The sequence below is a fragment of the Ceratina calcarata genome, unplaced genomic scaffold, assembly GCF_001652005.2.
Source record: "Ceratina calcarata isolate Rehan_Ccalc_2016 unplaced genomic scaffold, ASM165200v1 scaffold364.2, whole genome shotgun sequence".
NCBI classification, from domain to species: Eukaryota; Metazoa; Arthropoda; class Insecta; order Hymenoptera; family Apidae; genus Ceratina; species Ceratina calcarata.
The window spans coordinates 57,288-80,697 of NW_017159462.1; the positions used below are offsets into that span (position 1 = coordinate 57,288).

General features: G+C 36.4%; 3 protein-coding genes across 9 annotated transcripts in view; 2 read left to right on the forward strand and 1 right to left on the reverse strand.

Annotated features, from left to right (window-relative positions):
- Positions 1-5,461, forward strand: part of LOC108625554 (ankyrin repeat domain-containing protein 12) — a 13,601-nt gene extending 8,140 nt beyond the window's left edge. For all 4 annotated transcript variants that reach the window (XM_018025651.2, XM_026814060.1, XM_018025652.2 and 1 more), the window contains 4 exons: positions 1,943-2,452; positions 2,618-3,679; positions 3,815-4,270; positions 4,454-5,461. In XM_018025651.2, the coding sequence (XP_017881140.1) occupies positions 1,943-2,452; positions 2,618-3,679; positions 3,815-4,270; positions 4,454-4,633 (2,208 nt within the window). In that variant the 3' untranslated portion in view covers positions 4,634-5,461. The remainder of the gene's footprint in view (positions 1-1,942; positions 2,453-2,617; positions 3,680-3,814; positions 4,271-4,453) is intronic.
- On the reverse strand, positions 5,441-6,819 carry LOC108625557 (transmembrane protein 70 homolog, mitochondrial). Its single transcript, XM_018025657.2, has 3 exons — positions 6,506-6,819; positions 5,959-6,312; positions 5,441-5,706 (listed from the first exon to the last, which is right to left on the reverse strand). Exons 1-3 carry the CDS (start codon positions 6,611-6,613, stop codon positions 5,446-5,448), a joined length of 723 nt encoding a protein of 240 aa, XP_017881146.1. The 5' UTR covers positions 6,614-6,819; the 3' UTR covers positions 5,441-5,445.
- A 343-nt stretch (positions 6,820-7,162) lies between these two features.
- On the forward strand, positions 7,163-23,356 carry LOC108625552 (centrosome-associated protein 350). Of its 4 annotated transcripts, none has more exons than XM_026814058.1 (13): positions 7,163-7,518; positions 7,898-8,090; positions 8,442-10,106; positions 10,194-10,461; positions 10,579-11,003; positions 11,160-11,383; positions 11,666-13,006; positions 13,666-13,829; positions 14,063-14,229; positions 14,590-15,483; positions 16,508-20,522; positions 21,294-21,325; positions 21,960-22,034. In XM_026814058.1, the coding sequence occupies exons 2-12, from the start codon at positions 7,989-7,991 to the stop codon at positions 21,296-21,298; spliced, it is 9,270 nt and encodes a 3,089-aa protein (XP_026669859.1). In that variant the 5' UTR covers positions 7,163-7,518; positions 7,898-7,988; the 3' UTR covers positions 21,299-21,325; positions 21,960-22,034. The 4 variants fall into 4 exon arrangements, with proteins under 4 accessions (XP_026669859.1, XP_017881139.1, XP_026669856.1 ...); XM_018025650.2 differs by lacking the exon at positions 21,294-21,325 and adding an exon at positions 22,257-23,356 and having other exon boundaries at positions 7,165-7,518; positions 14,590-16,486; positions 17,511-20,522; positions 21,960-22,042; XM_026814055.1 differs by lacking the exon at positions 21,294-21,325 and adding an exon at positions 22,257-23,356 and having other exon boundaries at positions 7,165-7,518; positions 21,960-22,042.
- Positions 23,357-23,410: the final 54 nt, after the last annotated feature.

Here is a 23,410-nt window from a genome sequence, read left to right on the forward strand (position 1 = left end):
CATTACAAAATAACATATGTACATATAACAGACAGAGTCATATGAAAAATTATATTTCTGCTTTTATTATTTTAGTTTAAATTATATTATTATATTATAAATTATTATTATTATATATTTAATTAATAAATTATTTGACTGCGGATTTTATATCTTCATGAAATAATTGAGTGTGTTGGAAAAAACAGGCTTTAAGAATATTCTAAAATTGAAATAATATCAATTTGGAGAATAATATTTACGACAAACAATAAAAAGTAAGAATTGTAGGATTTGTAGAGAATGTAAACAGTTAGAACTCAGGTAGTATTATAAGAAAGTATATGGCGACAGCCTCGGTTGTACAGTTACGGGTCTACCTTTCTGTCCTCAAGTAAACTCTGTACGAATCATAAATCTTAAGACCAAGAATCTAAGTGTTAATGCAGTGAAACTGCTTTGCAGGCACTACTTTCTCTTTGCTTTTAAGCAGGGGTAGCGAGCTTCTACGCAGCAAACCCCTGAATTTTCTCTGAATTTTTCATCGACTGCAACTTCCGAAATAAAATTGTTAACTAAATTCAACCAAGAATCAAAGATAAAAATACGAATTTTTTCTACTTCAATTTGCAATATAAAAATTTGTCGAATTTTTCATATGTATTACTCATACAGTAATGCAATTTGGTATTTTTTTCAGAATTTTTGGCAAACTGCCACTGATTATTCCAGAATCCATTAATCCAGAATTTAAGAACTTCATTAATTTTTATTTAATACACGCCATGAACGAACAAATTGAAAAATTCTCAAATCTGTTACTCTGTAATAAATATAATATAATATAACTCTGAAATAAATTACTCTATAATAGTAGTAGAAATAGAGACATAGCTAATACATAGTCAGTAGGCTTATCTTATAGCATTGGGACACTGTAGTAGGGGTCGTTCAACGGATAAAGGATCCGCAGGCCCTAAGCTGGCCTCCCCTGTTGTCGAGGGTTTAAGACACTTGCTTATTGTTAGCATTCCGATTTCTGGGATTTTTCTACCTTTTGGGGGTAATGTCGTACCTTTATTAAGGACGACACTTCGTGCCTGACCGCCGTACAAGTTAGACGTAGCTCTGTTCGGCTTTATATCGTTCGTTAAATATTGTTGTATTAAATATTAGTGAGTTAAATTTTAGTGTGTTAAATGTTATTGTATTAAATATTAGTGTGCTAAATATTAGTGTGTTATACATATATTGTTTTGCATATATACTGTTATTGCAAAACTACAGAAACGCCGGCATGTCGGATCCCATCGTAGAGCATATATGTGTTGAGGATCCCATCGTAGAGCATACATGCGCTAAGGATCCCATCGTAGAGCATATATGCTCTAAGGATTCCATCGTAGAGCATATGTGCATTGATGATCCTACCGCAGCGGATGTATGCGCTAAAGATCCCATCGTAGAGCATATGTGCGTTGAGGATCCCATCGTAGAGCATATATGCGCTAAGGATCCCATCGTAGAACATATATGCTCCAAAGACCCCATAGAGATCCTAGAAGTGGTATATCTAAATTCTATTCCTTAACTCTGTGTCACAAACATTTTATTTTGCATGAAAATCTACAGATCTATTGATTAGTGATGCAAGTAAACAACTTAGAAATCGTTTCTTTACGTTTTTCTTCCTAACTTTGTCCAGGACTTTGTACAAAAGATATCTAAAATATTAAGATTTGTACAAATCGTAAAGACAAATGTGTAGGTCGCGTTTTTCAATGTTGTCTTACAATATAAACTCTCATACTTTGCCTGTACTACAACATATCTAATATCTCATCTCATATACTTTTCTTATATCTCTTCTAGTTTCTCTCTCTGTCTCTCTGTCACACACTCACGCATACACGCGCGCGCGCATACACTATTCGTATTTATCATCTTATATTCTGATTCGCAGAACCAAGGTCAAATGGAAAGTTCGTCGAAGACGTCCACGAGCGCCTCTTCAGGACCCGCGAATGCTGCCCCCTCGGTTTCCAGTGCTTCTGGTAATAATACGTCGTCGGCCGGCGACACCGGCGATGTGTACGAATTCAAAAGTTCGAAAGAAGCGACGCCAGTTCGTGGCTCAAGCTCGTCACCGAACCCAAACACTGATAAAGACAAGGATGCCGGGAAATCAGCCAGTAACCAAGGAGCCCAAGGTGGTAGCAGTAATGCTTCTGCTGCTGGTAACGCAACGGCTTCTAGTGAAACGACGTCGACGTTAACTGCTACGGACGAAGCCCCTGCGACCTCAGCGTCGCCTTCGTCTAAACGTTCGTTCGAAAGCGACAATGCTGAGGAACAGGACGAAGAGATTCGACGAAAGAAACGCAAGGACTCGGAACCGGTGAAGGATAATTTGAAGAGCAACGCTACTGGCAGGCAGGGCGCTGGTAGAAATGCTGTTGGCACTGGAGAAAAGGTTCGTTCCTATTATCTTCTCCTTTAAAATCGAGTAACGACATTTTTAGGGGCTTCAAAGCTGGCGAGGACATGGAATTTAGTTCTCCCAAAATTCAATAATTTCGATACCTCTAATCTCTCCACCATAATAAATCGCTCTAATCCTTATTATTTTCCATTACAGTGTACGAAATCCGGTAAACAAAGCTCTGGAACAAACTCCAGTAAAAGCAATCAGAACGCAGCTTTGAACAATCCGGACAGAAAGAGTCCGAGTGCTTCTTCGATGGCAAGCAGTCCGAAACCATCAAATCCTTCTAGCTCGACGACTAACTCGAAGACAAACACACCGGCGCCCCCGGAGTCCGATGGCGAGGACGATCGCTCGAAAGGATCGGATTCCAGTTCGGCACCCAAAGTTCCGCCTTTGAAAATCGTCATCCCGCAGAGCACCACATCCGAGCAAGAGCAGGGTAACAGAAACGGGAAAAGTATATCAAATCGGAGTCACCAGTTGCCGTATGTAGTCGCCAGCTCCAATAGCAACGATTCTACTGATAAGGAACAGAATCAATCGAACAGTGGGACCAACAGTCCCACGGAAAGTGGAAGTAGCACGAAGAACGAGGATAAGAAAGACTTTAGTGGTGCTTTGCATGGTGAAGAGAGATCGACGCATCACCAGAGAGTGCTTCGCAGCTCGCATCGGTCCGGTAACGGCGGTAACGGTTCAACAAACTTAAAAGAGAATTCTACGTCCGCGGGTAACGGAAATTATTCAAATTCCTCCCCGTTACCAGCGACCGCTTCTACGGATCGGTCGAATAACTCCTCTCCGCAACAGAGGCATCATTCACCGACGCCTGAGATGAGTAGTTCAGAGTCAAGTAAAAATACATCGGCCGAAGGCTCGAGCAATGGCGCGGCTTCGAAGGCGAACGTTGCTGCGGAGAAGTCGGAGAAGAATACTGAGAGTAGTGGGAAATGTCAAAGGGATAATAGTTCGGAGAACTCGGAGAGTACGAATTCAACTACCTCCACGGCTACGTCGAATACGAGCACCCCGGCGCCTGCTGTTGAACTTCATCCGAGGAAAAGGAAGATGAAACCGAATAAGGAAGCGCAACAAGCGGCTACAAATGCTTCGAACGAATCGTCTGAGGCTGCTAACGCGGGTCCTGAGGTTCATCCCCATGATCAACCGATTACCAATTGTTATCAATTGTTTTTGAATATTAGGAAACAGGTTCGTGTTAATTCAATATTTATAGTCGCGGACAATATTAGTGGACATTAAGTTCAGTAGTCACGAATCCGAGTCACTTTCGATGACCAAGTTTCATTTGATGCAAAGATATCATTTCCTTTTCTATTTTTCCAGATTGAACGAAGAAGGAAAGGCCTCTTTCCGGTTCAACCCAAACCGCCCCAAGGATTCAAAGATTATTTAATGAACCGTTGTACATACGTCTTAGCTGGAAACGCGAACAAAGAACCTAATATAAATCCTCCCGTTGGACTACAAGGCCCGATGAAAGACTTCTATATCGAACAAGAAAGGGAAAGATACCGACTTAGGATGCAACACGTTGTCGAAAAGGAGAAATTAGTTCTGTCGGTGGAGCAGGAAATCCTTAGAGTTCATGGTAGAGCTGCCAGGGCTCTTGCCAATCAATCTCTACCGTTTTCAGTTTGTACTATATTGAAGGATGAAGAAGTGTACAATGTTATTACACCGGAACAGGAAGAGAAGGATAGAAACGCGAGAAGTAGATACAATGGCAGATTATTCTTGAGCTGGTTGCAAGATGTGGATGACAAATGGGAAAAGATCAAGGTAAAAATTCTTGAGTAATTGTTATTCTTACGTGAATTTTAATAAGTGGGCAACTGTAAATTGTTTTATTATTATTGCATTCTATATTTTTATAGAAAAACTCGTATATATATACATATTTATTACACGGGTTTCTAATTATTTATATACGTATATATATTAAAAATTAAATCTTTATTTTAGGAGGCAATGCTACTTAGACATCATAACGAAGCCGAATCGCTGCATGCTGTGCAGAGGATGCACTGGGAATGGAAATTGAAGGATGTCGGCCTCTGCGAATCCAAAGCGACGCCTCAAATTGAGGATATTTATGTACCAATGGTACACGTATCGGACGACTTCGACTTGCTACCAGCTTAGTGTACAGTAACTATACAATCGACTTGTTGGCATACATATTTTGCTCGTACCTTTGAGACGAATTCAAACGGTATGATTATAATCTGTGATCTCTTTCATAACGTGTCTGCCATTCTTGCGTCGTTACCAAATTAATAGAGAGGAATGCGAGAAATCAGAAATGTAGAATTGGATTGAGTTGCGATGAGAATTTTTTGCGGGATGATTTCTTGAACATTTTTGAACTCTTGAAAATGTTGAGACCTTTGAGATTTTTTGGGAGATTTGACGATATTCGGGTTCCTCAATTATGTCAGGATGAGAGTTTTCCCTTAGGATCGGGATGGATTCTCGAAAATTTCGAGAGTCACGAAGACATTTTCGGATTCTTACAGAATTGTACGAATTATATTGTACTAATTTCAAAAATTTGATTACATCTATTTAAAAGCTAGTTTGATTTCACTTTTTAACTAGGTTTATGTTTTATATTCGGACTTCTATGTTACTTTTTCGAAATTTGAGTATTGGGCATTGGCTACCATTTCTATTTACGTAATTTCAAAATTAGTGGAATAGAGTAAAGAAGATGATTGGTGACGACTGGAGATTTTTGAAATACTGCTTAAAATCTGTAGTAACTGAGAAATGACAAAATGTTCGTTAGTTTCCTGTCTCAGTAATTTGCTACTGTATTTTTCGGTACACACACCCAATGTAATAATGTACATATTTTGTACCTAGCAACTTACATAGTTTTTAAAAATAGTGTATAAAAAGAAGTTTTTAGAAGATTAAGACGCTGTGTAATAAATGAAACTACAAATAGAAAGTTAGATCTTTACTTTATTTTTACTTTCTTCTATTTGACTAGCGTGTCCCATCATCGGAAGCCGGTTAACAGGAGGAGGTATTTTTAACTTCTCCACTTCTAACACTATTGGCTTGTTATACCCCATGATTATGGTGTAATGTTGAGGATTTGTAAATAAACTTGGATCGAACAGTAGTGGATAGTTCTTTGCGTAACACGATGTGAAGATTCCAGTAAATCGTGTTTGAGGCTCGGAGACCTCATCGGGATTAAATTTTATCTAAAAGACATATGCAATTTCATTATGCAAATATAGAGAATAAATAAACTCCCTTTTAAGCTGAGGGAATACGAGCGTTAAAATGATATTCGAAGTATATTGTCGTATGTTATTAAAGGAACTTCTATTTCGTACTTGAGTTAAGAATTAAAAATTAAATTGCGAAACTTAATTAGAAGATGTCTCCTAAGTTTAACCGAAGTAAAGGTTTCAACGCTTGTATGCCCTCAGCCTTAGATTCATTACAAATACCTCGTTTCTCTTGAAGAAAAACGAATACACTTTCGCGATATATTCTTTTTCCTGAGGATTGTAATACATCTCTAGTACATATCTCTTCGCTAAAGCATGTACCAGGACAGGACTACCTATAGCAATTAAATTGGCTAAGGCAAATATCATAGCCAAAGTCGTTGCACTGTTTTCATCTGTCATGTTCATATATAAAAATGGTTGCAGAGTCATTGATCCAACTGTTGACACCAGCGAAAACAGTTTCAAATTACGAACTTTGGCATTTATATTTCCAGTATATATCAATTCTTTATCGACATTTTTATTACTTTCGGTGGATAAGTATTTTGCTTGCAAAGCCGGTAGGTATTTCTGGACGACAAAAATGTATTTATTATAATTAAATTGTTAAAAATAAAAGAAACATAAAGGAGATAACGGAGATTTAAATTAACTTTCACGGTATAGGATGTGAGTACATAAATAACAATNNATACAACATTTGTGTATAATCATTCATTATTTTGTAAACGTGAATAGAAATTGTTTAATCTTTATTTCTAACCTTAACATTGTTGTACGTACGATACGTGAAAGTACGTTTGAGCGATATGATTTCTTGAGTGAAGAGCTTTCCTCGGTTTAACATACAATTCCTTAGTATTAGAATCATGATCAGGAATTATCTGCACTTTGTTTCACGCACTAATTAAATATCTTCGTTATATACAATTGCACATGCTCCTTACATCACCATTTTGAAGGATGTATGACGTGTGACTGTATGCAGTATTGCGATTTCGAGATGTATATGTGTTAATTGTATATAGTTGGTCGCAAGCTTTGATTTGTATATATAGTCAACGGTCACAAACATGGACTTAGGTCCATGGTCACAAGTGCAGTTTCACATTCATTGTATCCCCGAAATAAAAATGATTTATTTGTTTCATATTTCTTTATCAATTGACACTACATTAATATTTATTTGGCGAATTCGAATTTTTGTCTTTAACCACAACAAAAAACGAAAAAATGATCTAGACTTTTAAATCTGGATCACAAAATGAGAGTAGCATTATCATTTTCGCGTCTAAATATAAATGAATTTATGAAAAAACATCCAGCTCAAATTTTGTATTAAATGTAATTTGTAACTTCGGGCCGCTACCGCGTCCCTTGATTTATCATTAAATAAACATTTTGTTTAAAATTGTGTCATACTGTTCTTATTAGACCCTCTGTAACGGTTAGTAATTTTGAATGCCATCTCGACTAGCTGTACCAGGTGCCGAGGTGCCAGCAGCAAATCGCGGAGTACCACGTGATTGTCGTTTACAAATGACTGTTGTATGATGTGTGATGCGTTTTCACGTTCGTTATTATGACAATTGAAACGATGCGTGATGATGCATTCGGGAATTTCATCGATTTCCGAGTATTTCGAACCGTGAATTGTCGTCGATTGTTGTGAAACATTTGAAAGTTCGTTGAGTGAAACGGATTTGTAAAATATGGCGCCCCGAATTAGGTTATAAATACGTTGGATCTTGATCAATGTTTCGTTGTGAATCCCAGGTATTATGCATTTAATCGCGGTTAACTATTTAAATATAAATATCAACTTGTTTATCTGTTTGGGGTTGCTTGTGTTAAAACTGTCTCACCATTTGCTTAGCTTTTTATGCATACTGAGACATAGTTTAACCCGCCTCGAAAAGTTCAAGTTACTCAGAGTCGTACAGTTTAACATTTAATTTCAAGTTCTACTTGAAGTTATTTAAAATTCTGTGCAGATTAACACTTTTTCATTTAAAATTCTGTGCCTCAAAGAATTAAACACCATTCTTCTTCATTTTTGTTCTATTCATTTATTACTTCTATTATTTCTGAATTTCATACTGTTAAAAATATTTTTTTATATATTGTATTTTAATAATGGCACTTGTTTCAACAGATAAATTTCTAGCGCTTCTATTTTATTAAAAACATTCATCCCAAAGATGGGCAAGCAAGTAACTTAATGCCATGTAACGAGTATAAGAAATATGAAAAGCAATTCGGCAAAAGAAGACGTTATCGAGAAGAAGAAATATGTCTTTTTTTCTGATCCTGACGTTATCGCTCAACGCGTCGAAGCATCTGCAGCAGTAGGTCAAAATTTCATTGATTTTCTTATTTCCTATCACTAAGCCAACGGGATCGATGAATTTCGAATTTCGACATAGCTTTCCAGTTCATGTCTATATGTATAGTTGCATCTTTTGTTGTATAAAAAGAATACCGCATTCAATTTGAAAAAAACAAAGTTGATCTTTGAATCTCCTAAGCACCTCCATCGGCAGAAAAGTGATGTACACTGTACAATGTGCCCTTCGAAGCTAACCAATTTTCGTGTAAAATATTTCTTCTTATCTCGAAAAATGTAGAAGTTATTCAGGTGGCTTAACTCGGGCGACTCACCCTGCATACATGTACACTACAACAAAACGTGATTTCAGGCAGCTCAAGTTAAACAAGAGCTTGAAAATCAGCAGCAAACATCTGAGGACAAATTATCCGAATTCCCACCTGAATTAAGCTTAAAAGGATTGGAACAGACATTGTCATATCATCTTGTTCAGCCATACCCCTTTACTTTCATAAGCGCAGTAAAGAGGAAGCTTGCGTCAGACGATGCTTCCGAATCCTGCAGAAAACACGAGCCAAATAAAAATGCACCTGACTCAGTAACAATACTAAACAGTGACAATATCCATAATTTACATGAAATTGCCCAGAAAATGGATTTTATAAAATCTCTGAAGGTCCCAGATTCGAAGATCTCGAAGAAATTAGATTACTCAAACCGAGAGAACAGTGCGTCAAAAGAATTAATAAAATTCGAAGCTCCGGGTCACGAAAGAACAGAGAAACCTACAAAGAACTTCGAGAGAGTCCAAAGAAGACTGGATTTCTCAACTTCGGATGTTTCCTCAACAAACAACAGCGAAATCGAGCCACTGAAAGTACCAAATATATCGATATCCTCTCACCTGTCGAAGAAGAAGGAATACGTCCGAGAGAATTCAAGAGAGAAAGAAAATAGGTCGAAGAAAATCAGAAAGGACGATGGCTCTAAACAAGATGAGATGATGCAAGATATTTTTAAAAGGTCCCGAAGCCCGAGGCACTCTAGAAAAGAATTTCCTAATCCTAACGAATTAGGGGCTAAATTAAAGAATGACAGATTATTATTTAACATGCCGAGGGAAAGTGATTTTGGTTCGAAGCCGAAGCCAAAGAACCTCGCTACGACGACTGCTAAGAAAGTAAACGATAAGAGGCGATCTGTACACGCTAGGTCTTTGAAATCAAGGGATACCTCTTTAGATTCTAAGAATAGGTCGTACAGTAACGAGTCGCTTTCTTCGGCGAAGTTATCAGAGAAGGTGACAGTCAGAGAATCTAGGTTTGAGAACTTCGATTATAGGTATAAAGACGATTTGAAGCAGATTGACGATCAGAAGCATATATTTTCGTTAGACACTAGGCAAGGTAAACAGCACAAAGCCTGCCCGTTACAAACAAATACTGGGAACACGACTTTTAAAGAACAATTGAAACGATCTGAGAAAGTAATGAAACCGTCGACCAGTAAAATCGATGGGAAATTATATATGTTGAATTCAAAGGAAACCGAGAGCGTCACGGATTCGAATGTGAGCGCGAGGACTCAGAGTCCGACTATTTCTTCGCAATTAACGAAAAATAAAGATCCTGATAAGATTGCACAAAGTATTAGCGTAAGCAAGTCTAGTAAAACTGAGGATTCGAAATATATTGATAACTCGTTGACGCAGAGTACTAGCGGGATTATTAAAAAGGAAGAGGAGGATTCGTTCACGCAGAGCGTTACTACTACGGCTAAGCAGACGAGTAACAGTAATGAATCGAATTTAAATGATAGCAGTTTGTCCAGCGCGTTGTTGGACCCTAGGAGGATTTCGTTTAGGGATGAAAGTCGGTCGCCACAGGAAGAATTCTGTGATTTGGTTACGCCGGATGTGAACCTTTTGTCTCGATCAAAGAGGAAACGGCAGTTCATACAGAATAATGTGGAAGAGGTGAAGTGCTCAAAACATTGTACTGGGAAAAGTGAAGTTGAACAAGAATGCATTCCGTTGGTAAGTATAGATATCAAGTATTTTTGTATGTAGGATGAGGGTCATAATTATAATTTTTGTGCCATAACGACATTTCCGTAATTACAGTTACATCCGACTGCCTTACATATGCAATTCCAGGCAGAATTGCATCTCCTAGACTCATTTAATGAGTCTTTAAGGCAAGTTATGGATGTTGAGAAGTGTTTATACAATGTTAAACAGGAGCAAGAGAAGGAATTGCCGTTGCAGCATAGTCAGTCGAATGATCAAGTGAAATCACACTTCCCTAAAGGAGTCGAAGAGAGGAATATCGATGATATGGAGCATCGCAGTGAGATTAGCAAATTACACAAACTATCCGCTACTGAGCAAGGTAAATATTTGTTGAGTTATTATGATATAATTTACATAGAAGGTGAATCAAAAAGAAATTGTTATTCAGAATAATATATACATTAATCCTCATTTATATCGAATAAAAAATTAACAGGCTTTCCGACGCATCATATCACAAGCCAAACAATGGCAAACGAACTGGAGAGCTTAAATAAAATAGTAAAACCGACAGTCAAAGCTGTGGAAGTACAAACTCAAACTGTGAACGATATGGCGACGCAAACGGACATACGTCCGACTCGACGGAACGTCCAAAGCCGGTGTTCCGAAGTATGCGGCGTTTCTTACGAACGAGGCTTCGCCGGTGATAGCGAAGTCCCGCAGCTTTCCTTAGATTCTGTGGAACAGTTTGAAGACTTAGATCAAGTAGAAGAAATATCATTACCTAGTAAATTAAGGACAATGTCTGAAATAAGTCTGCACGAAACGACGTCGTCCATACGGACGGAGACTGGGACTGAAATTAGCATCTCTACTCGTGATGTTACTTGCTCTTTCAATAAATATTTAGATCTGGAGGTAAACTGAATTTAATTAAAAGATGATAAACTATTAGAATTAACTATTACAATGTTTACATGATAAAAGAAATGCATTTTTTTAACTTGCACCATGTTAAAAATGTTTCATTCTGCTTAAAAACCTTCAGTATAATAATTTTTTGTTCCTTCGCAGATTGCACAGTTGATTAAGGATGAGAAACAGAGGTACGACAAAATCGAGATGCTGTTTAAGTCTCGCGAGAAGACGTTGAACGATCGAACGAAGAAATTGGTGAAGCTCGAGGAACAAAAAAGGGCATTGAGGGACACTGGACAAGAGAGCCGTGTCAGTTCTGTGAAGAAGAAACAGAGAGCTTTGCTTTTGAAGTTGCAACAAGAAAAAGACGAGATGAACAGGTATGCTAGTAGCATTTAATTCAGTTGGACATCAACTAGCAATTAACATTAAGATTTAATTATTAATTCGATTTTAATCTAATAGAAAGTTAAAGTGTTATCATTCAGGTTTCTTAATTAAGATTTTAAATAATTACTTTCGAATCACAATTATTTAATTTGAAGAAATTCGAAAAAGTCCAACTGTTAGTACAACAATGAAAAATCTATAATCTTCACCAACCTACTAATTATATTCGTATTTAAACTATATTTGTTAATCCATATGCATTTTATTCTCAGATTAAAGGAGCTTCACAAAATCGCCAGCCAAGAGCGTAAACTAATGCTCCAAAAACAGAGAAATATGTTCAACCCCCAGATGTCAACTAAAAACATTTTAACGAAATTAAAACGGAGTGCGGACAGTCAATCCCCTCGCCGATTATCTGGTCCCATGAAGGGTTACGACATCCGAAGCAACAGTTCCATGAGTTCTCTCGTCGATTCCGACAAATCCCAACACGATCGGTCTCAAACTGATGCCCGATTACAAATGTCCGAGAGCGAATTAATCTTCTCGAAATCTTCCCTCGATCTACCAAGAGACAAGTTCGCGAACTTCGTCGAGGGATCAAGCCCATTATTCTTGATGCTCGATAAATCGGATAAATCCGACGAAGCCTCCAAAGCGAGCCTCCAAGAGAAGTGTCCTTACAAAAGAGATGGGAAATCGAAATACGAGATAAAATCCAGGAAATTCGAAGAAAAGATGCCGAAAGCTGATACAATAAGACTGAAATCTCAGGAGCCAAAATTAATATCAAATCATTCTGTCAATAGTCCTGGGAAATATCTTTTTGAAAAGGAGAAATCGAACGTGTTTGAACAGAATCTAGATAAATCGATTTCTGAGCACGTGAAATCAGAATCTGATACTTTGGTAGAGGAATTATCCAAGAAATCGAAGCCATCAGCGATGGACCATTACCAAAGCATCGCCTCTCCGAGGGAAATCAAAGCTGTTACTAATACCGAGGTTTTGCCAGAAGAGATAAGCTCCGCTAGCCAAGATACTGTTTCGAAAACGTCAAAGTCGTCTCAAGTGTCTGAAGATGTGCTGCAGACGCACTCGAAGAGTTCGAAGAGGAGCAGTAAATCAATTCCCACGGACAAAGAAGAGAAGTCGAAGAAAACTCAATATTCCGAATCGAAGTCGAATTTAAAACGCAGGAGTTCGAAGTGTCAGAAGAGTAAATCGTCGTCGAGTATTTTGACGGAGAACATTTTGCGATCAAAGTCCAGTTCTCAGGTGTCGGAAGAATTGAGGCATCATAATAAGAGGACGAAGACTGAGAAGGAGTTTATTCAATTTGATAAAAATGATGAAAATATGGATAAACATATTAGAGAGAAGAATTTTAAATTATCAGGGAATAGAGCGGAGGATTTTAATAGCAAAGAGAATATGTCCTGCCAGATGTTCGAAAATATCGAGGCTTACGAAAATTTTGATGATACTAAGTCGCAGATTAGTAATTTTGCGGTTTCTCATCATAGTTCCGAGAGCGATCGGAATTATTCGAAGTCTGTTGTTATACGATCGCAGGATCATAATTTGAAAACTTCGAAGAAACTCGAACAGTAAGTATATATTTATATGTAAGCTTCTATTAGAGAAACAAAATCACGCGCGCGCGCGCGTGTATGTGAGTGTGAGTGTGCGTAGAATCAATTTCTTTTAACTTAAATGCAAAGAATCAAGATTCTATTTGGACTGGAAAAACTTATACACATATGATTTTAAAAGATGTCGGAACTTGCTAATTTCCAGATTTAAATACGTCCTTAGACTTAAACATTATCTGTCATACATAGCACGAATTAGTACAGCCTCTTAATATTTTCTATTTGCTGTTGGATTTTGATCATGGAAGCCGTTTCCGATATAACGTTCGAGCTATATTAATAAAATTGCGAATCACTAGAGACACGTGTAAGGTATCTAATAATAAACCGAGTATTCACACCATGAAATGAACCATTGTAAAAATAGATTCGGTGCACCGGCGAGATGTGCATTCCGCTGTTATTACAGTAGTTCTCTCCGACGTTCGTTTGTTTCGCGACCGGCCAGTTTCTTCTTCATAAGTTAATGTCCAACTCTTCTCAATCCTTATTTTCTATTAATTCAAACTTCCCATTAATTCGAAATTCAAATTCTTTATAAATGAAAATCTAGTTTGCGCATAATTTGAATCGGCATGGAAAATTTCCTCATTAGACATGATTACGTCTTTTAGAATTTTGAACGCACGCGAAGCTGCGCTTACCTCACGGAAGAACTGCGTGGAGGAATGGATGGCTTGGCATGCGAAATTAAGGACTGAAGAAGATCGCGTCGCGCGGATGGAACAGGCTGCATTTAAGCTCGTAACAGCAACGTCTAACGTTTTCTCTCAACAAGGTAATTTTTAATATCTATTCTCTTAACAGATTTATCAAGCATTTTGTTAGTGATCTATGCATGGTTTGCGGTTTCATGAATTTGTAATAATTTAAAAGAGTATAGAACACGTGATGTATAAAGAAATTGAAAATATACAATAGAATTTTCGATAATTTAAAGAAATAGAATATATATATTTAATTGTAAGCAATTAAAAATAGAGACGAGTGTGTATCATTTCTATATTATAGATACCACCGTTTCATCGGACACGAGTGACATCGAAGGAAGGATAGAGTTGCTGACAGAAAAATTGGCTGAGAGGCGGATAGAGATGTCCCGTTTGAAGCGAGAAGCCAGAAAGCAGACAAAGCAGAAACTACGGGCTTTGGAAGCTAACTTATTAAATCAAATTAAAGTAAGTATAAGGAATTTGATAAATAATAGTCATAAGAACTGGGAGAATTGAATGTCCGTTGGATAGCTCAGCATCTGGTTTCGATTCTCGGTCCATCACGATCGATCAGCTGACTGTTTTTCTCCTATAAAATTCAGAACTGGGACTGACGCTCACGCCAGACGGTTCATCATAATTTGATTAATTTAATTTGCAATTTGTTTGTCAAGCTTGCCGAGCTGTGTGGAGTCGGCAGTCTGATATTCACTGTTTATAAGAATTATTAGAATTCATATTTAATGAACTTTAATACAATAGATTATATTGTATTCTAAATTCCCCTTTTCATATTCAATAGAAATATGATTTATTGACCAACAGAAATACGATACAACCATTCACGAAATGCGTAAGAAACTGGAATCTAAGAAAACCACATCTAAGGACAGTAAATTAGCAATAGAATCGAGATCATTAGCGGACTTCAAAGTACCCGAGATTCCCTTAAAAAAGATACAAGACATATTCAGAAGTAGCGATTTATCACGATCAAGATCTGAATCCGATTTGTTATCCACAAAAAGGCCATCAACAAAGGACTCTAAAAAGAAACCGATACGAAACGAAACTGTCGAAACTGAAGACAACAGCAATCATTCAGAAAAACTGATTAAATCTTCTAAGAATCTGAAGACATCGGAACAATCGATTGCTCAATCCGTTTTAGACGATAGTATATCAGAACAGATCGAAATCGACAAACTCGGCTCAATTTCATCAATTTCCGACGAAATCCGTTCAGAGAAAAATGTTCCTTATGGTACCAAGCAAAATAAACAAGACTCGAAGAAGAATAGCATGTCTGAGGATGTTCGATCAGAAATCAGCGAAGATATTCTTAGTCAGAGCGAAGCTAAATCCTCTATCCGTGAAAATGCGAAGAAGAGTGGAATTTCTGATGCTCGATCAGAAATTAGCGAAGATATTCTCACCCAATCAGAAGTCTACGAAGATCTCACTCAAACTAAATCCTCTAAACGTGAAAACGCGAGGAAAAGCATTTCCGAAGATGTTCGATCAAAAATCAGTGAAGATATACTCAGTCAAACAAAAATTCCCGAAGATCTAATCATTCAAACTAAAGCCTCTAAACATGAAAACCCGATTCAGTCTGATTTTAAAGAATATAAATCAGATTTCGACACATTTTCCGAACAATCTGCAGTTAAAACCATCTCTTCAGAATCTCTCAATAAAATACAAGCTCCCTCTCAAATATCAAAAGTATCTAATAATCTTCAGAGTTCGAATGCATCGGAAATTGTAACAGAATCCCGTAACGAAAGCCTCGATAAAAAATTAGATTTCTTACGTTTGAATAATCAAAACTTAAATGAAGATATAAGCTCGCTTGAAAACGAATTGAAGATTCTATCAGAGATGATGTCACGTTTTAATAAACAGCCGAATGGGGCGAAATATGAGCAGAATGAAGAAAAAGCAGAAGAAAGAAGTACATCTAAAGATGTATCAGAGATTCTCTCTGCTTCTGATAAAAATGAAGTTAATAGCGCAGAATTGTCTCTGAAAGAGACGGAAATTTCACAGAATGTGAATGATATAAAATTAAGATCCAGCCTGAACGATAATAAAAATATAGTAAAGGAAGTTAAATCCAGTTTAAATGATAGTAAAACTATAATACCTCTGAAAGAAGCTGAAATTTCGCAGAATTCAAACGATAGGAGATTAAAATCCAATCTGAATGATAGTAAAAGTATAATAGAAGAAGTTGACAACGTGATATCTGCTATAATACCGAATAAAATCTCCCTATCGAGATCAAACAGTCAGGAAATCGATTACAAAGCTAGGAGTAAGGAAATATTGAATGAAATTGAAAAATCCATAATGTCAGAACATATTAGTGATATAAATCGTTCTGAAATAATCGACGATGATTCAACTTTGTATGAAGAGAATGAGACTGAGGTTGTATCTGCTGAAAGTAGCGATCTGCGAAAGAGCGCATCTGCTAAAGCTAGGAGTAAGGAAATATTGAGTGAAATTGAAAAATCCATATCAGAACATATTAGTGATATAAATCGTTCAGAGATAATCGACGATCGTTCGGAAGTGGTCGATGATAATTTGAACTTGTATGAAGAGAATGAAACTAACGACAAATCTGCTGTTAGCTGGTCTAAAGAATCTACTGAACCTAATATTAGTTTGTCTAATGTTTCTCCAAAATCTCTGCAAAATAGAGAAACTGTAGGTTGTATAGAAAATATATCAAATATCAAAAGTATCTAATAATCTTCAGAGTTCGAATGCATCGGAAATTGTAACAGAATCCCGTAACGAAAGCCTCGATAAAAAATTAGATTTCTTACGTTTGAATAATCAAAACTTAAATGAAGATATAAGCTCGCTTGAAAACGAATTGAAGATTCTATCAGAGATGATGTCACGTTTTAATAAACAGCCGAATGGGGCGAAATATGAGCAGAATGAAGAAAAAGCAGAAGAAAGAAGTACATCTAAAGATGTATCAGAGATTCTCTCTGCTTCTGATAAAAATGAAGTTAATAGCGCAGAATTGTCTCTGAAAGAGACGGAAATTTCACAGAATGTGAATGATATAAAATTAAAATCCAGCCTGAACGATAATAAAAATATAGTAAAGGAAGTTAAATCCAGTTTAAATGATAGTAAAACTATAATACCTCTGAAAGAAGCTGAAATTTCGCAGAATTCAAACGATAGGAGATTAAAATCCAATCTGAATGATAGTAAAAGTATAATAGAAGAAGTTGACAACGTGATATCTGCTATAATACCGAATAAAATCTCCCTATCGAGATCAAACAGTCAGGAAATCGATTACAAAGCTAGGAGTAAGGAAATATTGAATGAAATTGAAAAATCCATAATGTCAGAACATATTAGTGATATAAATCGTTCTGAAATAATCGACGATGATTCAACTTTGTATGAAGAGAATGAGACTGAGGTTGTATCTGCTGAAAGTAGCGATCTGCGAAAGAGCGCATCTGCTAAAGCTAGGAGTAAGGAAATATTGAGTGAAATTGAAAAATCCATATCAGAACATATTAGTGATATAAATCGTTCAGAGATAATCGACGATCGTTCGGAAGTGGTCGATGATAATTTGAACTTGTATGAAGAGAATGAAACTAACGACAAATCTGCTGTTAGCTGGTCTAAAGAATCTACTGAACCTAATATTAGTTTGTCTAATGTTTCTCCAAAATCTCTGCAAAATAGAGAAACTGTAGGTTGTATAGAAAATATAGAAAATTGTTTGGAATCTAATAGAAACTCTTCGGTAGTATCAGAGAAATCTAACTTATTCCGAAAGGAAAATCAATATACAGATAATTTAATAAGAAATGATTCATCAGTAAATGAAAGTGATAGAACGGAAGGTATTTCGAAAGAAGCAATAGTGGCCGAATATATGAACAAATTATTGTCGAAGCAAATTTCCCCGAAGTCTTCGAGCTCGATTAGAACACTGGAAGATTTGAATATAATTGATTATATGAAAGACCGAAGTATGCATGATGAGACTTCAAAAGCAGACTTTCAATTAATTTTGAAAGAGTTTCAAGAGTATAGGAATGATACTTCGTTTATGCAAGCTGAAGATATAAAAAGTAAAGAGGTTTCTCAGAAAAGTGACGAATTTAAACAGGAAGGAATATGTTTAGGAATAGAAGAGAAGAGAATTCAATCGGAAGAAAATGTGATTAATCAAAACTTCAATAAAAATAATAACTGGAATACTTCTGAGCCACTTGATATCCAAGATGTTAATCAATCCTTTTCAAGAAAATCTCACTGTGAAGATTCGAGATTATTCATTGATAAACATAAACTAGATACTTCGGAAAAAGAAGAGAAGAGAATTAAATTACAGGAAACTCTAATTAATAGAACTTTCGATAAAGACGATGATTGGAATACATCGAGCAAAGACATTGATCGATCCTTTTCAGAAAAATCCCACAATGAAGATTTGAAATTATCCGCTGAAGGATTTAAACAAGATACTTTCGAAAAAGAGCATAGAATCCAAACAGAAGAAAATGTGATTAATAGAACTTTCAATAAAAATGATGATTGGAATACATCGAGTCAAGATTTTAATCAGTCCTTTTTAGACAAATCTCACAGTGGAGATTCAAAATTATTTATCGATGAGTCGAGTCAATCAATTAACGAATCTAAAAACGAAAATGACGTAGTCAGTAATACAGAAAACGTTCCTCCATTTATTCCTAAATTCACCAACATTGACGAGGGTTCACAAATTTTAGTCAAGTTGAATGAGAGTGTCGAAGAAACTGAAGAAATATTAAATGTAATTGTTAAGAAGAATAATGAGGAGAAAAATCAAGAGGAAGACATTGAGTATAGTATAGAAAGTGACGATTTCCAAAAAGTTATTCACGATTCCGTAACAAAAATACTGGACAAAGTCGAGAAGAGTATTGAAGAAGGTTCGTTAAGAGAAAAATTCTTAAATCGAAGTAAAACCGACTTAAAGCCTACAGTTGACGAAGGGAGAAAATTATTCAGTCCTGTTATACAAGAGAAATCCTTAGAAGAGGATTTTGTGACTGAAGAAGCTCTCTCCACTGATAAAACTATTGAAGAAGAAATTGTCTTCTCTGAAAAAGGATTAACTTCTAGTAAAATTCATAGCAACCAGGCTGGTGTCGATGGAAACTTGCAAATATCGGATAAAGTCGAGAAAAGTATCGAAGAGAATTCTTTAAGAGAAAAATTCGTAAATCGAAGTAAAAACGAATTACAGGCTAAGAGTGATGAAGAAAGAAAATTATTCAGTCCAACGACTGATGAAGGAAGATCACTTAGTCCTACTATACAGCAGAAATCTTTAGAAATCATCGTCATTGAAGAGGTCCCCTCAACTGAAGAAGAGATAGCTTCTAATAAACTGCATAGTACCGAAAATCTGCAAATATCGGATGAAGTCATCAAAGAAGATTCCTTGATAGGAGGATTCGTAAATCGAAGTAAAGAGACATTAAGAACCAAAGGCGAAGGGAAATCATTCAGTCGTACTATAAATATACAAGAAAAATGTTTCGAAGACGTTATAACCGAAGAAGTCTCTATTGAAGAACATTTATCTTCTAACAAAATCCACACCACGCAACCTAACATCAACGTAAATCTTCGTCTAAACATTTGTGAACCTACATACCAAGGAATTATTATAACTGAGGTGGAATCAGACAACACAGAAACCGAAAGCTTACCGGAACTCAAAATCGACCCTACGATTGAATTAACAAAAGAAGAGTTGAATAAAACGAACGAAGTAGAATCGCAAGAAAGAATAGTAAAAGAGCAACAATCATTGGAACCTGTAGTAGAACTGGATAGCTCAGACGGGGAGCAGCTTGATAATTTAGTCGAGGTAGCAGAAAGTAGATTAGACATAATAGAAAAGAAGACCAAAAATTCTCTAAATTCCGTTACTGATTCTGAATCGTTATCACACGATAAGACAGATACTGAAATCGAGAGTGAGAAAAATTCACTTATTTCCTTATTACCTCTAGACGAAATTAAAGCCAAAGCTACTAATACATCACTAATGGGGAATAAAGCATTTGACATCATAAAAGATCCAGAATATGAAGACATTTCCGAAGAAAGCCTGGAAGTGTCCGAGATCTTCGATAAAAGCGAACATCAAAAAGTACAGAAAGCTTCGTTAATTGAGCGATACGAAGCTATACAAAAGTCAGAAGAAGTCTTGAAGATACTCGACGAGATTACACAGAGGTCGAATGATCGAGGTCTTAAAAATAGTAGAGTTTTGGAAGATAGCGAAAAGCGGGCAGATATTTCTGATAAGAGCGCTGCCGCCGTGGGCGATAACGAGGAAGATATTTCAAGGAGGAGCGACCGGTCGACGCCGGATAATTTCGAAAATGAGAAATCGAAAACTGTGACACCAGAAAATCAATCGATTCAAGTGACTGGTTTGAATGAGTTGGATGAGAGGCAGGAGCAGGATGTATTGTCCGAATCGAGCGAAGGGAGGGATACACCGAAAGGTGTGTCGGAAATCGAGATGGATTCGCCGAGGGAGCTTAATGACTCGAGATTGGACATCGAGCTACTGAATGATGACTTATTGAGTAACGCTAATGGAGATAAGCAGGCTGACGCGAAGGACACGTTTCACGCTACACCTATCGTAGCGACAACCGAAAAGGACATAGAGGTCATGATCGACAAATTAAAAGGTATATTAATTATATACAGATTATAATTTTTGAACAATGATTTACGAGTTTGGGATATTTTTTGTTAATTTTGAATTTAATTGATAATTCATTCTTTTTCGAATTTTCAATTCTCGTGGTTGAATGAAGTTTCTTTTACGTTTTGTACATATTTTCTGATTTTAACAAAATGTGTATATAAATTCGGAATCATTAATAGTCATTGAGTCTTAAATTGTTAACAGGGTTGCAGATTACTTTAATTTCATTGACAATGAAGGATTGGGTTTTATTCAATTATTGGAGTACAGTAAATGATTCTATTTCTGTTCATTTAAGAATTTCTATTAATCGGTTTCTTTTCAAGTATTTTATTTATCATCATAAGTCAGTCTGTAGAAATTGGAATGTGAACAGAAATTGGGACATTTAATATATTCCTATCGGTGTACAATTATATTGAAACTTTTATCGTTTATTTGCAACCCTGATTATTACTGCTATTGAATGGATATGTGAGTATGTAGTGGATATTTCTTTTAACACTTTAACAGTTACTATTATAATTTCGACATCTAAACAGGGTGGGATACATGACTACAGCCAGTTCTATCTCTTCTAAACCACCAGTTTCTATTAAAAATGTTTCAAATAAAATTTGTATGATATCAACGGGGACTAATTGATCGTTGCACATTACATACATTACAGAGACACGTTCTGATTTTTATATTGGCTGCGGATTCCTGTGCAAAGCATTGCCTCGTATAGCCATGTGTTGTTTATTTTCAGAATAGCAAAGTCGAGATAATAATTACTTAAAGGTAATAACAACACGAAACTTTGAATGAAACGAACATTGACTTGTTCTTCTTGTACAAATCAGTGTTGCATGAGTGCTTGACCTCTGACTATTAATTTCTCTTCCACACAGTCGAGGGCCTGTAAATATGTATTGTTCAACACGACACAATGTGTTTTCCTTCAATCCCCTCTGGACATTTTTAACGAACCAAACGATTTTTATTATAATTACATAGTGGCTCCCATTAATATTCGAACATACTTCAAAATAGAATATCTTTTTTAATGTTGAATCAAACTAATTAATTTTCTGCATGATGCAGAAAGTTGTTTGATCCAATATTAAGAGTTATTCCATTTTAAAATGTTTCCGAATATTAAAGGAAGTCATTGTACGTACCTACGTATTCAATTTGGAATGTACAATTTTTATCACAGCTTCGTACCATTTTATTAATGCATCGAAAGTTTTGTTATCCATATATCTGGATGTATTTCTTTCTTTCCTTTTATTAATTCGTCGTCAAAGCACCTAATCGAAGTAACATGTGAACTCATAGTGTAATGTAAAGATTCGTGTTGCTTTTCCTGGACGATGTACTCCTGAAGCGTTTTATACATTTATATTACTTCACGTTTTTATTATTTCCACAGCTTCGTTGGAGCAGCCTCGTGTGGAAGACGCGGATTGGGAAGCGAAATTGCTTCGCATCGAACAACTTCAAATCGAATTAGAGGTACATATGTCTTCATTTGTTTCCTTAACTTACTTCCTAAGCTTATTTTCTTCCTCATCTTCCTCCCTTAGTTTGCTTGCTGTGCTTGCCCCCTCAGCTCGCTCACTTATCTACCTATCTTATCTACCTTCCTAAACTTACTTCTTATTCTTGCTCTCTTAGTCTCCTTTCTCACCTCCTTGACTTAACGAATTATTCTCTTTTACCATAATAGATCAAGAAATTGGAAGCCGAGGAGGTATCATACTACGTCAGAGAAATCCCCAACAAACCACCGCCTCCATACACGCCACCCGGTGGCGGTGCAAGAATTTCCACCTCCCTCGGATCACCTTCTCCACCACCAGCCGTGATCCCGTCAAACACCGAGGAACTAACGGCGTTCACCGAAAAAGCAACAGCCATAATATTCAGAGCGAAAGAGGCTGGGGAAGACATAATGACCTTAGAAGCTCCGCCGGAAATTTGCGAGCTGACCAAAGAAAACGATGAAACCGTTAAGAAGGATAGAAGAATTTACAACGCTTTCCTATTTGATTTGTGCAAGGAGACGATCGCCGAGGTTTATCAGGCCGAGTATGAGAAACCTGGACCCAGTTGGACGAAGCCCAACGTCAAGACGAAGCCGACGATGAAGATACCCAAGACTATTGACGAGTTGAATGCTTATGTGAATAAAGAAGTGGCCACGTTATTTGGTTTTAAGACGAAACTCCAGAGGGAGAATATGGTGATGAGATGGAGCAGGAAAAGGAGGGACAGGGTCGATGAACTTTTGGCTAGGGAGGCGCAGGCCGAGGAGGATGAGTGGACGAAGTTCCATCATGATGAACTAGCGGTCAAAAACGGCCTCACTGTAACTATTTTAGATACTCTGCTGATGGAGACTGTGAACGTAGTCAAAGTGGCGTATGCGAAAAAGAGAAAAATATTTGTTTAGGATTATGTTCTCTTCGTTTCTTTTATAAGTTATAATTGCTGTATGTTTGCTAGAAAATATGAGGACTTAGGTTTAGTATTTATAGGAAGTGTTTGGAGAATTTGGTTAAAGTTGGTACTGGATTCTGACTGAGGTAGCGTTAGTACTTGGTGAGAATCGAATAGATGATATGGACATGATAAATGGTAATTTCTGGTCATTTTTAATAATTTTTACTCGCTGACGTGTTTTTTTTAAAATCATTTTACGTTATAAAGGAAAATAATTTTTATTTTCTATTGTTAAGAGTTTAAAAGAAAAATAACTCGCTATCTGTTTGTATTTCTATTATAGAAAAATAATATTTTGTCCTATGATTCTATCTCTATTATAAATAATTTCTTATAATTCAAAATACAGAAAAATAGTTTTTTGTCTAATGTTTTTAG

Excerpts from the sequence above, each read along its gene's own strand:
- LOC108625557 (XM_018025657.2), bottom strand. The coding sequence starts at position 6,613 with ATGATTCTAATACTAAGGAATTGTATGTTAAACCGAGGAAAGCTCTTC. Across the intron at positions 6,313-6,505 it reads GTACGTACAACAATGTTAAG|AAATACCTACCGGCTTTGCA; the intron begins GTTAGAAATAAA and ends TTTGTCGTCCAG. Across the intron at positions 5,707-5,958 it reads TTTTCTTCAAGAGAAACGAG|ATAAAATTTAATCCCGATGA; the intron begins GTATTTGTAATG and ends TATGTCTTTTAG.
- LOC108625552 (XM_018025650.2), top strand. The coding sequence starts at position 7,989 with ATGAAAAGCAATTCGGCAAAAGAAGACGTTATCGAGAAGAAGAAATAT. Across the intron at positions 8,091-8,441 it reads GCGTCGAAGCATCTGCAGCA|GCAGCTCAAGTTAAACAAGA; the intron begins GTAGGTCAAAAT and ends ACGTGATTTCAG. Across the intron at positions 16,487-17,510 it reads GCAAAATAGAGAAACTGTAG|GTTGTATAGAAAATATAGAA; the intron begins GTTGTATAGAAA and ends GAGAAACTGTAG.